General features: G+C 38.1%; 1 protein-coding gene across 2 annotated transcripts in view; it reads right to left on the bottom strand.

The window, feature by feature from the left end:
* The window catches only part of si:ch211-1e14.1 (UPF0606 protein KIAA1549), a 54080-nt gene that overhangs the window by 21659 nt on the left and 15843 nt on the right, over positions 1 to 16578 (bottom strand). For both annotated transcript variants that reach the window (XM_022679599.2, XM_049483610.1), the window contains exons 3-9: positions 6250 to 8520; positions 5490 to 5578; positions 4235 to 4403; positions 3926 to 4056; positions 1243 to 1432; positions 1072 to 1131; positions 787 to 932 (exon numbers count right to left, since the gene is read on the bottom strand). In XM_022679599.2, coding sequence (XP_022535320.2) covers positions 787 to 932; positions 1072 to 1131; positions 1243 to 1432; positions 3926 to 4056; positions 4235 to 4403; positions 5490 to 5578; positions 6250 to 8520 — 3056 coding nt within the window. The remainder of the gene's footprint in view (positions 1 to 786; positions 933 to 1071; positions 1132 to 1242; positions 1433 to 3925; positions 4057 to 4234; positions 4404 to 5489; positions 5579 to 6249; positions 8521 to 16578) is intronic.

Here is a 16578-nt window from a genome sequence, read left to right as displayed (position 1 = left end):
GTTTGTCATTTTTATTTCAGGACATATTGGTTTAAAATACTGTTATATCACTCTACCGCCTCAGTCCACATGATTCTTTTATGTTAGATGCCACTTCTGTATTTACCAGCTTGTCCAAAAACGCATGTGTAAAGTGCAATCCTAGGGGTGGCTCAAACCATGAATTACGGTTCTTGACTGTGAAAGGGGCTCAGGAGCAAGAAATACCAATTCTCACAAACTACAATACTGCGCTAACATTTTAAAGCCTAGTTTTAGCTAGGCTTTAGTCTGTTATTAATCATAATGCAGAAACTACTATGAATTAAGCATATTTTGTGGAATCCCACAGGGTTCTATTACGAGGTCCAAAAAACCTGATGTAAGTTGGTGCAGGTCATAAGGGTAAATAAGTAGAGGTTGTGCAAATTTACAGCGTTTGAGCAGATTGAACATGTCATTGCTTTTGTTGATTTTTTTTGCTGCTTACAGAAAAGGACATCTGAACAGTTCACATTTTCCACTATTCCAATATTTAAATCTGATTAATACAATTTATCTAACTCTAGTGTTAGATACAAACTGTGCATTTAATATCATTTTGGAAAATTAATTTCTGGTCAAATCTAGTGAAAATTCTTTTATTAGTCTTTTAATATATAAAAGAAAACTGCAATGTAATTTTCTCCCCCAAAATTGTACAGGTCTAATCCAAACCTTAACATATTTAGCAGAAAAGAATCCTCTTTTTCCCCAAGGAACAGTGAAAAAGGAAAAGTTACACAGTAAAAGTTCCTGTTGTGTTACCTGCACACTGTTGTTGCCTATGCTGGTGGCTCTTTTAAAACGTCGACCTGTGCCCAGTCCCTCCCCCAGCAGCAGAGCCAGTCTCCTCTCCATTTTTGCCTGAAAGATTCTGTCACTCACGCGCTGCTCCATCACACCCAGCAACACTGCATACAAACAACTAAAATGTTATATTTCTCAGGACGGCAAATCAGCATACCCAACTCCAGACCATTTAAAATGAACTCATACTTACATTACAGCATAAGTTAAGAAATTAAGCGGAATAAACAATGTCAGGCTTACCTGTTCTCACCCACGAGGAGCGCAGCAACTGGGTTGTATTCAGCTCAGGATAGTGGAATGCTGTGGAAAAAACATCTTCAGGGTCAAAGATGATCTATCAATCCATCCATATACTGCATTCATCCACAGTGTAGCTGCATTATGTATGCATGTGTGTTGGTAAGCCCTTACGTTCTGCGATCTGCTGAACAGGGTAGCCAAGGTAGTAGCTGAACTCGACCACACTGAGCTGTCTCAGAAGGCTGCTGATCTCTGACCCTAGTATGTATCCCCTTGCATCGCGTATCACAAAGGTGATGTCTACAGGTCCACTCGGCTGCCGCTGGTTCTTCCCCACAGGGCTCATGGTGATGTTTAATACCTGTAAAGCATTAATATAAGGAGCACATTCTTAAAACATGTGCCATGTATAGGCAAATATAATACTATACAAAATGAAATCTATGGCTGAAAACGAAACAATATCAAATTTTTACTATTGCATAAATAAATATATTGCATGTATTTCTGTCTTGCAAACGCACTAACAAAACTACAATTTGAACATTCAATTGAACACTGCACAATTTTTACATTCCAGCTGGTTGTGATCTAATTTTTTTGTGTCATGTGTCAGATTTGTCACATATTAGTCTTTTTACTTACTCAACAGTAAATGTGCTTTTTGCCATTTGACACTGAATAATGGTTGTTTTAAAACATTCTATGCATCCCTAGTGCATTCATATAAGAAGTATGTAAAAGTATGCATGTATTAAATGAACAAAACATAAATTTGGTTCCAGTGAAGGAGATAATTACTAAAATCCAGTGAAACTAAACAAGGCAGAAGTGTGTCTGTGTGTGTAGTTAACCATTATCTACTGCCCTATTTCTGAAACATGTTAAAACTATGTAACACATTTCACCCTCGGTACTACAGCAGCGAGTCTCACTCATTAATTTAGTTGCCTTGACAACTGTTGGGTCGAACATCGCATGTTCTTTTCTCTGAATCCAATCAAAGCAAACGGCTATGGGTGATGTCATTTCATTGTACTTGAAGCAATCTACAGAAAAGACTTAGTACTCTGATCAGCACACATATCGGTAATGTTAAAAGGGCAGAAAAAAGCTCTGGCTCTATCCCACTTCCTACAGAGTGAAAACAGCCTAAGGACAAACTGCTGAATTATTTGTGAAATCTAATCCATCATGTACTTTGTACTGAAACTCCAGGTGTGTGTTTTGGATCATAAAAGAGCACATTGAGCTAATCTGACAGAAATAGGAAGCAATTAAGCGGATTGCAGAGGATCAGAGCCAAGTCACTGGTTTTAGGCGCTAAATAGTTTGTGTGAAAAGCCTGTGAGCTGCTTGTACTGCAGGCTCTGTGATTCTGACCAGCATGTGAGAACAGCTCTCACAAACATTAACGTGATTACTTTCCGGTTCAGCTAAGACTGAGACTGGAAAATGCTTGGATCACATATACAGTTTAATCCTGCATACAGCCTGATACCATTGTTATTCTCCATCCATACATTATGAGATGAATAGGAAATAGTTACAGAATAGGTGCAGGTATGTAAGCCAATAATTAAGAAAATTATTCAGATTAAAATCCAGAAATATTTTACAATTTATCCCAAATGGTGCCCAGCAATCAGGCTTTCTTGGTATCAGAGATATTATAATTGTTTTTGTGGTTCATGTGAATTATCAGCATATCAGAAAACTATTAGAAGAGAAAAGACCTTCAGTTTGGACCACAGATTTTTGCAAAAAAAAAAAAAGAAATTCTATGAGCATGTAAGTATAAGGGGTACAAGATAATATCAATGTATCAAAGATCACAGTATCATGTATTTTTGCAGCACAATCATTACAAAGAAAACATTCCACTGCTTGACAGCTGCTACTAGCTTTATACCCATCTAGCCCTTGACTAGCATTTGTCATGGAGCCCATAGATTCTTGCTGCTTTCTGCTTTACAGAGTGTTATTCTTTTGGCAATACTTCTAACTCTACAGGGACAAAATTTGTGTACATTTATAGACCTGTGTCAGCAATGGGTGCAAGTTAAAAGTAGTTGATTATATTCATTATAAGGAGTGTCCACAAACATGGTGATGCTGGACTTTTGTTTGCATGTTAAGTTAAGGAACTGTGTTTTTTGGACTAGGTGCACTTAAAATCAAAATTTCTAAAAAATAGTCTGTGCACCTTGTGTATGAATTCTACCGGTATTCCACTGGTATGCTGCTAACCGGGGCTGGCTAGCATTACTAACCAGCGCTGGCTAGCATTACTAACCAGCGCTGGCTAGCCTCTGCTAACCACGGCTGGCTATGCTGCTAACTGGGGCTGGCTAGTGCAGATTATTGCAGCTAGCTATGCTACTAAGCAGGGCTGAGTAGCGCTGTCAACAGGGGCTGGCTAGCGCTTCTGACCGCAGCTAGCTATGCTGATAACTGCAGCTAGCGCTCACCCCTGGACAAAATACTGGCATTCAAAGTTTACTGTAAATAAATGGAAGCGCTTTACGGTGTAGATTAACATCCAGCACTCGTTTGACTTTAAAAAAAAACTTTTTTTTTTTTTAAAACTGTTTTGTTTACTTAGACGTTTCCCCCATTAGAAGGGAAACATAGCGACATATCAGCACACTTCTATGTAGACATCCTTACTAGTGTTGCTTAATGCCCCTTATAATCCGATGCGCCTTATGTGTGAAAAAAGACCAGAAAATAGATGTTCATTGATAGATTGCCTTATAATCCAGTGTGCCTTATAGTCTGAAAAAAACAGTAGTCACAAATTTATTTTTAACTTGAGGTAAACACAAATTTGCTTATGAAAAGCAGTTCTTACGTGCACTGTAAAGTTCATAGAGTCCTTTAGGCGGCGGCGAACTTCTGCAAAGGCCAAAGTCAGGCCTCTCTCTATGTGCTCGCTGAATGTGCACACATTCACATCTATGTGGCTGGGGACAAATTGGAGCACTGTGAAAAGATATTACACAAGGTCAAAACTCATGAAAGAAGATTACACACTAAGCTGCATACATTATTTTCATATTTAAGATTGCTATATCACAACTATTACAGAATTCAGTAATTACACACTTGCACTGAGATTTACGTGTGTGCGTGATTGAGTGATATGAGTGGCTCGCTCTACCAGAGTGGACGTGGTACTGCAGGCCGGGAACAGGACTGATGGGAGACACACTGAGGATGGAACGAGACGTACGTGTAGACTGTCTCAGAGCATTCATGACTGATATAGCTGTGTAGACAACAGGACCAGACACAGCCCGAAACACAAAGTCTGGAGGAGCTTTTACTACCTACATAAAAACACACACATATAGAGCAAAGCAAATACGATTAAAGTCAAGACACAGGCATCTTTGATATATTTGCAGTTGGGAATGATATACACTTTACAATGATATAGACTGTTAAAAAATAGCTACACCCAGAAGGAATCTACCAAAAGGAATGAGAATTTGTAGGTAGTAGTGCAAGACTGCAAGGATTAATATCTTCAATGACTAGTCTTGCTTTTTTAAAATCCTGCAACCTCTGTGCTTTGGTGCGTTCTTTCAACAGGACAATGCTTGTCCACATGTTGCCATCTCAAGAGCTTGATTTAAAGACACAAATACTATGTCAGGGCCAATCACATTGTCAAACCTACATGTGGGATGCTTCTGGATGTGCTATCAACACCCCACTCCTACAGCAACTGATTGAATATTCAAGCTGCATGCGATGGATTAACACAAAACACCATTAGAAACCTTTACAACTCCATGCCGAGCTGTCTGCATTAAACATTAACACACTACTTCTGTATGTGAAGCTCAATAAATATGACCAAGAATTGCACATATAAGCCCACGACCTAACACTTCCTTCCGGGAGCAACTATTTTTGGACCTATTTCTTTGGTGATGAGTATCAAAACATAAGTGCATCAACCTTTTACCTAAAGATTTCACCCTGAGTGAAGACAAAACATTCAGAGATAGTTCTGGGAAAGAGCTGTTTTTAATTTGGTTGCGACAAAATGAGAATCACTAGCTCTCTAATCTCTGTTTATAATATGGGGAGGATTTCAGTCCTTTCAAGCCAGCCACAGAGCCCATCTCTCTGCTGTTTGCTTATATGAAATCAACAGATAAAGTGGGACAGGAAGAGCTGTGTTTTTCTGGATGCGCTTCTGAAACAAGACACAAAGCTGGACCGCAGCCATTATGCAACAGTTAACCAGCTCCCTGTCCTTAAGGTTACACAATCACCATGTTAAATAATAGACACATTTCATTAATTGTAAAACTAAATATAGTAATGTTCCAAAAAATATATGATATAATATATATAATATAAAACATTTTATTTCACCCCAAAATCTGACAAATGTGACCTACCTGCAATTCAACTGATCGATTAAACTCAGCTTTGAGGATCTCTCTGACTTTGGCTTTGGCATACCCAGCTGTGGACCCGGGTGGAAAACCTAAAAAGGAAGTTGGGTAAAACATCAGTCAAAAAGCTCTATTTCCCTCTCAGTGCCACTTAAACCTATTGTCCCTGTCAATCAAAAGCTATGTCCCTCCAAAATGGCAAAATAATCTTGTTAAAGCAACATTATGTAACATTTTACACTTAAAACAGCAGTGTGATGCTCTATTGAGTTTAAATGAACTATAACAGCACCTCAAACTTTAGTACTTAAGGCATGTTTAGCATGTTTGGAGACTTGCTAACTGCACTATGAAACTTTGGTAAAGTAGGCAGGAGAACACTCATGAAAACTGTGCAACATTCTGTAACCCAGTCATATTAGTCTAAAATTCTGTAATATCATAATACTGCCTCAGGGCATATGATTCATTCACTTTCATTGACTGTTCTGTTTCACTTTAGAAACTAGTTCTGTATCCCTCTTGTCCAGAAATGCACGATTTTAACATAATGCTGCTTTATTTTTCTGTGGAAGTCAATGTATTTTATGCATTTCTCTTATAAATTATGTAAACAAACAACAACTTTTCTTTAAAAACATGACTGTGATGATATTATCATATCTTATGTTTATCTCAAAGTAACAGCCTTAGTAACAAAGGAATATATTTATATTCTTACACTGATTTTGTCATATAAAACAGCAAAACAGCTTAGTCTTACCAACTCGAACTAAGTAGGTGTCAGGCTTGGTGATATTGCAGAGGTACTCTCGGACAGTAGTTGTTAGAGGGGTGGACTTTAGGGTTGTCACTGAAGCTTCATTTGTTGTTGCAGGCAAGCTGGTAGCGTTAAATGGCTCATCAGTCATGATTGTGTATGTTGTGATGGTTCCTGGGGTTGTCCCAGTTGTCTCATTATTGTATACTAAAGTGGTGGCCTCTGTGTTGCTGCTGAATGTTGTCAATTCATCATCAGTAAGCTCAGTGAAAGGCCTATCTGATGGTGTTCCAGTGATGCCTTCATCAGCCATCTCTGTCACAGGATAGATGAAGGTTCTATTGAAGGTGGGGTCAGTGGGCATTGCGGTCACATTTAGAGTGGGGGTTATCCCATGACTTATGAGTGTAGGGGTAGGGAGTAGAGTCTCGGGTGAAGTGGCGTTATCAAACCATTGGATGACATCTGGTAGTTCTGATGTATTAGGTGGGATAAATAATGTGGATGAGGAGTTGCTTGTGGCTCTAATAGATGTGACCGATTCAGTGGTAGACTGATCACTCTGAGTCCAAGTCTGATTCCACGATGATGTTGAGGAATCCATAGATGGAGTTAATGTCACTGATGAATCCAGAAATGGCAGCGTAGTGTTTGTTAGGCTTGGTCTAACTTCTGAAAGATCTAGCATTGTATTGTTGAAAGGATCATATCCTGAGAGATCTGTAGAAGACTCTTCAGGCCAGGAGCTGTTGTCCACAGGCTGTAACTGTTCTCCATAAAGCATGGTTAGCATGTGGCTGGGGTCAACGGTATAAGTGCTGGTGGCTGTAATAGGAGTAGTGCTTACTGGCACTAGAGGCAGGTGCTTGGAAGTTGTTTTGTTGCCTCTCTGCTCTGTCAAGCTTTCGTTACCCTTTGTTAGTTGGATGGTGTAGTATTCCAGACTGTTCATATCAGGCAGAAGAACGTCAGTGGGTTCGATTGTGATGTCAGGCCACCCCGATTCTGACTCTGAACTGTCATTGGCTAAGCTGCTGAAATTTAAAGAGGGAGATTCAGTTGGGGGAATGGGTAGAGATTGGACTGCTGTTGGTTGTATGGCTAGGACACTTGTGGTGTAAATAGGTATATGGGTCACAATATTGGGAATACTTGAAGTCAATGTATATAAAGATGTGGTCATTTTTGTATTGACAACAGCATTGGGAACAGTATTATTGGTTACATTCAGAATACTTGTTGGATTGTGGGTAATACTGGAAGTCAGATTAGGAGAAGTAGTAACATATATACTGGAAACAACACTGGTTGGAACAGGAATAGGAGATTCTAGGTGTCTGGTGGACAAAGGCATCACAACTCTTGTAGGGAAAGATGTATCGTAAGACTCTGAGTTTGAGTCTTCAAAGTCATACATGTCAGATGGAAGATTGGTGACCAGTGAGTAGTCATCTACTTCAGAACCCATGAAGGACATGGTCTCTAGGTAATCTCCAGAACCGTAGTCCATATCCATAGTGTTGGTTGGGAAAAAGTCCTCAGGTGGTCCCATTGTTGGTTCTGCAGATGAGGTCATATAATGGTTTCCAAACAGAGCATGACTAGGATTTAACAGGTGAACACCTGGAAATACATCGTTTTGCATATTTAAGTCATGACTAGGAACTAAATTAGCAACGTTTATGGTTCTAGTAGATGGTTCAACTGATAGTGCTGGGGCAGGAACACTAATTACAGCTGTCTCAGTTTGTAATTGTAATTGAGGAGGAGGAAAGGGTGGTTCCTCAGAAGAAGCCAATTCAGTAGAAAGCAAGCGAGTAGAAGAGATGTTTAAAGCTGGTGTGGATGAGCCGGATGAAGGCTTTGCAAGCTGGACGCCTGATGTGACAGTTTCTGAAAAAGAGGGCACATTTAGAGGCACAAGAGGATTCACATCCCGTGACAGTCTTGAAAGAACTCCAGAGCTAACTTCATTTCCATCAGTGGACTCTGAGGAGGAACTTAATGCTGGGGCAGAGAGATACTCTGGATCAGGAAAGAAGCTCAGAGGTGGCATGATTGTTGAGCCGAACACAGTGTCAATGGCATCACTGTGGTACTTCTGGGAGGCTTCAAGTTGTTCAACGGCAGGCAAAGGGGGTAATGTTCTATGGACATCACTTGACTGTTCTGAGGCTTTAAAAGAAGAGGGCGATAAGGCGGATGGTGAAGATGTGGAATGTGGCACTTCCCCAGTAGACTGCTTTGGCAGGTTTGAATCCAACAAAGGCCAATCTAAGGGAGAGAAAAAAGACAAAGAAAAAAAATGTTTAACTTTTTTCAAGCCGATATAGCTTGATATTAATTCAGCTACATTTTTTATTTGCATCCACTGTTGTAGAGCAATGGAACTGTGTTCCCTGGAATTAATGGTGGGTAAAGGTGGGTTTGAGGTGGGGTGTTGATCATTTAACATCAAGACATCACTAATCCTAGTGCTCTTGCTAAAAGCAATTAAATCCAACAATGCTTATAAAATTTATCAGAAACATTCCTTGGACAATAGAAACAGTTATTCCAAAACATTGAAGAATAAACATTTTTAATGCCACTAATTTCAAAAGAAACAATGAATGGGCTTTTATAAAGGGTTTGCCAACTTGTTCAATACCCTGAAGATTTCTGTGCATCCCATTTGACTCTAAAGCATGCATCAAAAATATAAATCATCAAATACACAAACTGGTTATTTTTCCCCAAAAAAAGATATTCTAAAACACCAACATACACTTTTTGATTTTTGTAGAATGCAGGTCATTTCCTGTGTTTAAATGAGACTAAAATCATTGCTGATTTATAATTTTCAGAGAACAAAACAGAAGCTTCACTTAATGTATGAGAGATGAGAGTGTGCAAAAAAAGATTTCATGATGAGGCACTACCATTAAAGGCTAACATCTATGCAGCTACAGGCTTTTCTCTTTCATCTGGCCTTACATAATACTCTGTTGTTATTATAATCATGCGCAATTTCAGTGCTAACTGCAATTATTACACAAGTCGCACATATGGAAGTTGCCTGGAAGGCGCTAGTGCAATGAAACTTCACTTCAATAATTCAGAGTAAAGCTTTCAAATAAAGTTCCCAAGAGCAGGATCGGTTTGCTTGGTTTATATTCCAAAATATGGTATAAATGTTCCATTAGCACATGCTTTATGATCCAAGCAAAGGCTTGCCATAAAAAGTGTATTCAGCAGCTGGACGGTAATGAAATGGGTCTTTCTATAGGAAGAAGGGAGAAAGAAAGAGAGAAAAGGGAGGTGCTTCCTAATGAAGAAATGTTCAAGTGGCCCTGGTTTAGAGCGCAGTGCTAGAATTTGGCAGCTGGGATTGAATACTGGCACTGCACAGTCAAATTGATCTGTGAAAAATGGCAAAGTTGTAAAAAATGTCTTTGGAAATGGGGCACTTTGTCAAAAAGTACCCAAATACATTCTGCAGATATTTATTGCACTGAAAGAAAAGTGTGGTCTAAACCTGAAGTAGGGTGACTGGGAAATCCAGGCATAAATAATATTGCGAATTTGCAACTGATCACAATATGATCAAAAAAAAAAAAAGAAACCTAAAAAGCTTGATGTACAGAACCACACAGAAGAGCATTCAGCCATTGGGCTCACTGAATGTTACTGAGATCATTACACATTTAATATATAGCATTGTGTATCTAGGTACTATTTTTGAAATAATAATCTATATAAGAAAAATTGTACAATCAGACTGACATCAGATTAATAGTATGTAATTTTTAACGCAACTTCTTAGATACAGCAATCAGCCAAAAGACTAAAACCACTAACAGATGTATGTATTATTTTATTAGAGTGACTGATCTGTCAAGTGAAAAGTCATTTCTTGATGTTGATGTGTTAAAAGCACAAAACATCATGCAGGTGTTGTGAGGGTTCATGGTATGCAGTAGTCAATACCTACCAAAACTGTTTAATGGTAAAATAGCTAAAGAACCAGTGAAAGGGTTAAGGGTGCTCAAATCTCAGTGATTGTGAAGGCCTACAACTTAATGGACTTGAAGGAGATGCTCTGCTGCTAATGTTTCGAAAGCCACTACAGACCACAGTCATCTGCATGCACTTTAGAAGTCTCTTACAGGGTGGCGGGCACGTTTTATATATATATATATATATATATATATATATATATATATATATATATATATATATATATATATATATATATATATATATATATATATATATATATATATATATATTATATATATATGCGTTATATTGAGTATCACAGAATCACAGGTATTGTGATACCATTTATATCGCGGGCAACATATTGTGATAATACCAGATTGTGAGATGCCCTGTGATTCTCACCCCTACAAAACAGTAATCTATTGAGATGTATGCACATTCTATTTTTTAATTATACCACGCAGTGGTCAAAGCTTGCATAGCAGACCATATATAACAATGATATAACTAGCATTTTTATCTTGTATAATGGAGATGGGTGATATGGCCCTAAAATAATACCAGACTATTTCAGGTTTTTTTTTTTTTTACATAACTATATTCTTGGTCATATGAAAAAATAACAATAATAAAATAATTTCAGGATATTTACACAGTATCATCGCAGTTCAAGCATAACAATTCAAGCGTACAGTTTTCCCCTGTTCATTTTGTCAAAGTTGAACAAAACAGTAACTTACTAAGAGTATGAAATACTCTGGTATACTCTTGTATAATAATAATAATAATAATGTAACAAAAAGAGCTATCAAGACTGCTGGTATAAAAATATGGATTATTTCATGATATATTTTGAACAATACAATACAGAACAACATCCCTATTGCAGGAACTGTAGGAAACATGTATATGGAGAACAGGCACTCTGTTGTAAGAACCCAAATGTATTCTGCAGATTTGTATTGCACTGACAGAAAAAGTTGTGAAGTCAGGCCTAAATAATAATGCAAATATGTAATGGATCTAAATTTGGCCGAGAGACACTGCTTTCACAAAAACAGCTTGATTCAATTTTACCACTTGGAGTCTGCTTCACTGCAAACTGTAACCATCTCTGACGTTCTGACCCAGCGCAGAGGAGCATTCAGCCAGAGAGATCACTGAACATCACTCCAGATTCAAAGCAGAGGCCAGACAGCTGTGTGAGTCAGCAGCAGCTGACATCGCTCAGCCCTCTGAAGTAACCCTCCCACAGATGGACTTCATTCAGTAATATTTCCAGCTTAGAAAGTTATATTTAGACTCCTCCAGCCAAAGAAAAAAAATAACAACAGTATAAGCTTTGGCTCTGGTACAAGAAAAAAATAAGTAAATGCATGTTTACACAGAGACTCAACACGGGGACAGCAGCGAGTCCCCAAATAAGCAGCAGTCATTTCACTTTTCACTACACTGTTTTCTGCAGTGTACAAAATTCAAACACACAAATCTATGCCACCTTAATCAACTCAATATGTTCCAAACTCAGGCCTCTGGAGGGTAAACAGCTCTCTTGTGGGGTACGTCAAACTGCAAACTCACTGCCATGCGGTGCAGCCTGCCAAGCGTTTGAAGCCTTTGAAAAACAGGCAGCTGACTAAGACTGACTCTTAGGACCATTATATATATACAGAGAGAGAGAGATAGAGAGAGAGAGAGAGAGAGAAAGACTGAAAGAGGCTGAGAGATTAAAAGTGAGTGCTAAATGATTAAAACAAAAAACAAGTTAATCATGATAATTTTTAACAATCAATTTTAATCAATCAATTGGGTCAATTAGTGTTTTTTTTTTTTTTAATACTTTAGCCAATTAGCCAATTCACTCATCATTAATGTAAACTTCCCCTATCACTAGCAATTCCCCCAACACTAGGAGGCTGAATTGGGCTGAATGATGTACTTTCAACAGAGGTAGCTGGTTAGTAATGTTAAAAGTATATGCCCTTTTTTCTTCATGAGAAATGTCAAAATGTGAGTTTGAGTAAAATACAGTAAATTCACTCAGAGTGGAGATTTCTGCGTTGACTTAAATGAGTTTCTGCAGCTGAGTGAGGTTATTGTTGATATTTTCTGGTTGAACAAGGAACTGCAGGGAGCCATGGCACACAATATAGATCATATGATCTGACCAATTACACTAAAATATAAGCTGATTCCAGATTGCATATTTAGGCTGAAAAAAAAATGACCTATACCAATACACCGCTAATCAATATTGCATTAGCATTTTATTAGTAGAGATAATAAATATGTCTACTTCTGAAGTTTGCTTTTCTGAGTTTAAACTGAATGTTGAGCCAAAACTCCATTTAACACAATTGCCAAATGTAGTTGATTACAGAAGACATATCAGGTGTCAAACAGGACTTTTTGAAACTACTTAAAATCCAAACATGGTATGTTAACTAGGGTTGGGCATTAAAAGGTAATACTGTATACCGCGGTATTAAAACCTTTAAACTATATCTACAGGCAAGGACAGTATTTCATAAATATGAATTTTTTGACGTACCACATTTCTGCTCCATGTCTAGCTAATGACCACAGCATGGTCTCTGTTTCTCTCTGAAAATGGGTGGTAAAAAAAAAAAAAAAAAAAAAAAAAACAGGTCCACTGTGTTTATAGGCTTAGTAATGTGTTCTGTCCAAAAAAGGCTTCACACAAGATGGACACAGGAGTCTAAGTTGTGTTTAAAAACACGCCTATCAATCACTTGAAAGTTTGAAGCTTTATCTTCTAAAGAAGTGTAATTTTGAGCCTCATTTAGCTGGAGGACAGTGCTGTGTTGTGCTTTTAGCGGTAGGCCTCTTAGCCAACGTTATCTAGCAGTTAGCTAACTAGCTGATACTAGTCTGATACTCTGTGTATCTGTTCTAAAGGCCATTTTAGCAAGTGAACTTTAAAATATACTTCATGCTCAGCAGAATGTTGTATATTATACTTTACAAAACAGGTAGGGTGCATATGCATGGGTTCTATTTATATTTAAACTATTTAACAAACTTTTTTTTAGCAGCGTTTTATGATTTTCCAAACATTTTGTAGAAGCAATCTCTGATCTGACCTCAACAGTTACCTGGTACAGTACTTTCTGTGCAGAAATGTGCAGGTCTGCAGGTGCACAGAGATGGCTTTTAGCAAGTTCTGGGATCGGTCAACATAAAAGCTAATCCAAATGAAGCTAGCCAGTACAAATGTTGACAAGTCTAGTGGAAGTATTTCCAAAGTAGAACTTTAACGTGCAAAGGCACTCAGATATTCTGGAAGGGTTAATGAATGAAACTCTTTGTCCTCTACAGGGAAGAGTTGGTATTCATCCAAAGCTCTGGAGACTACCTCAGAGGAGCTGACATTATGACTAGCTTCTTACTGTTTCAAGGTTGCATTAGCTCTTCTGTGATTCAGCACTGTGTGCCGCCAGGCCTCAGAATATCCCGGAAAACAAGGATTAGTTTAATACCAAATGACTATTAATCTTACAGTGTATTCATACAAGTGGACCACATCTAAGTGAAATTTGATGATGTGTAGTTTAAAGCCAGACAGGCTTAACAGACTGACATCAGATTAATAGTATGTAATTTTTAACGCAACTTCTTAGATACAGCAATCAGCCATAAGACTAAAACCACTAACAGATGTATGTATTATTTTATTAGAGTGACTGATCTGTCAAGTGAAAAGTCATTTCTTGATGTTGATGTGTTAAAAGCACAAAACATCATGCAGGTGTTGTGAGGGTTCATGGTATGCAGTAGTCAATACCTACCAAAACTGTTTAATGGTAAAATAGCTAAAGAACCAGTGAAAGGGTTAAGGGTGCTCAAATCTCAGTGATTGTGAAGGCCTACAACTTAATGGACTTGAAGGAGATGCTCTGCTGCTAATGTTTCGAAAGCCACTACAGACCACAGTCATCTGCATGCACTTTAGAAGTCTCTTACAGGGTGGCGGGCAATTAATTATGCTTAATGTCTCAATCAGTGCAGTAATCACTGGAAGGTGCCCTCTAAAATGGGGAGATAACTGACCAAACTCCATTTATCAGGTCAGCAGCCTGAGGGCACACCAATGAGCAGGACACAGTGAAGCACACTGATTAGTGGCTGACCTCTGCCCTTGCTGGGCCAAAGCTCCCCAGGTCCTTCTGAGCATGACAATTTTCCCTACATATAATGTATGAGCTATTTAGGATGAGGCAAATACATGAATAATTCACAAGAAGCCCACAAGTGTATGTCTATGCTTCACTTCAAAAACTGGATTTTTTTTGTACATGAATACATGCAGTTAGTCTGTCTAAAGATTAGTCACTAACAAACCACTATTAAATATTATGTGCAATATAGAGTTTTATGCATTATAACCACCTCTCTAAGTCTTCTACACTGTTAAATTTGGCACATTCTAACAAACAATATATTTCTTGCATATATCCATCCAATGGCTGCACAACTCAAACCCAAAACTGTATATATTTCAGTTTAGTATTCTTCATAGTAACTTCATAGTCCTTTAAATACCTTGCAAAATAATAGTTTGAAATTTCAGTCCATTTATACATGACAGCAATTGCACCGTTCATCCATAAATAAGCACTTAACAAGTCATGGATTTTCTGTAGATCAATGCTCCAAGAGTGCATTCAATAATTCATTCACATTTACCCTTAATGAAACAGAGCTGACCCACAGCGATGACGTGCAGTGTGCGGTGCGACAGACAGAAAGCAGGGGAATACCATGACTCAGGGGGACCGTATGGAAGGAACTGGCTCTACCACCTGCTCCAGAAACACGACCGTGTCATGCATCACTGCGCCTACACTGTGGGTCTTATTCCTGAGGAGTTAAACCCGCACATCCTATTATCAGAGGGTGAATACCAGAAGCCCCGGAGACAGTATTAGCATGACACAACCAGCATGTTACATTATGCATCAAACAACACTCAAAGCAACTGGTCACATTGCAAAAATAATCAGGTTAGACTTAACATATTTATCCAACATCACAGTAGCATAATACATCATTTTTGGGATATAGTATAAAATAGCAGTGAGTGCTTGGTGATCAACCAGGTATTGAATGTGGTTGATTCTAGAAATATCAATCTCTAATAAGGGACATTTTAAAGGTCTTTAAAACTTTTAATTGGTTGTGATATTGCTCGATTAACCAATATTATATTTTCAAAGCATACCCACTCATAGTGAGGAAAAACTCAAACTACAAAACTCAACTAACAGACTGCTAACAGACCGATGTCTGGTTTCACTTATTTTTATCCCACAAAAAGAAGCTCAGGATAAATATGTATTTCAGAGAGAGGCACAGTATGGAAAGAAAGATGGTGAGAGCTTAATGATGTGCACCATTAGTGTCTGATTCTATTCTGAGATGGGCAGATTCATGGCAAACTGAATTTGTGGGAAAGCTGAAATGCGACTCAGTCGTGTCCATCTGATAAAGGCAATAAATCCACCAAGAACAAAAAAATAACTGTACGTCTCTCTCACTGAGCACATATGTGTGTGAACAGAATGACGTTTCGACAAGCAGACTGAGGATGGGATCAAACCCACATAAATGATTCAGTCAAGCGGACACAAATGTAATTTACTCCTCCCTGAACTCTTGTCCAGAGCTGGACCAGATAATATAACCCAACACAACTAAGTCCATCTGAGGGCAAAGCAATCCAATCATCTTTCACACCTTACTCAATACACAGACTGCCTTAGAAAAGGTTTTGGTTCAGCTCACCCCACAGTTTGGAATGATTTGCATAAAGAAAGAAGAAAAAAGCAACAACCTCATTCACCTTTAGTGAATTAATATTGAGATAAAATGTAATTATATGTAAAAGTATTTCTGCACACACATACCATATGATGCACAATGATTTTATTGCCATACTATATGATGAAAAAGGTGGAATGTCAGTAAAACAAATGTATATGTTTCGTAATTTAATTGCAAACAAAATAAAAAGATAGATAAAGAATAAAGAAAAAAAAAATTATGTTTGTGAAATAAGAGTGAGGGTGAGACTAGGGTTGCAGCAGTATCCAATGTTTAGGTATGCCATGAAAAGAAAACGCATAGTTGTCATACCGATATACAACACTGCCGAGGCAAGATGCTGTGTATATTAGCATTACAGTGTTAGCATGGCTGAACCTGGCTCTTAGCACACTGGCTAAACCAGTGATCTACTATTCATAATGCAGGTTCAGAATAATCTACAAAGACTAGAATGAACAGCAATAATTAATTTTAACCAGTATGATGTCCTCTGCCTGTCAA

Source organism: Astyanax mexicanus, chromosome 9 (genome assembly GCF_023375975.1).
Source record: "Astyanax mexicanus isolate ESR-SI-001 chromosome 9, AstMex3_surface, whole genome shotgun sequence".
In the NCBI taxonomy this organism is placed as follows: domain Eukaryota; kingdom Metazoa; phylum Chordata; class Actinopteri; order Characiformes; family Acestrorhamphidae; genus Astyanax; species Astyanax mexicanus.
The sequence above is the reverse complement of the archived record's forward strand: the minus strand, read 5'-3'. Positions and strand labels throughout refer to the sequence as shown.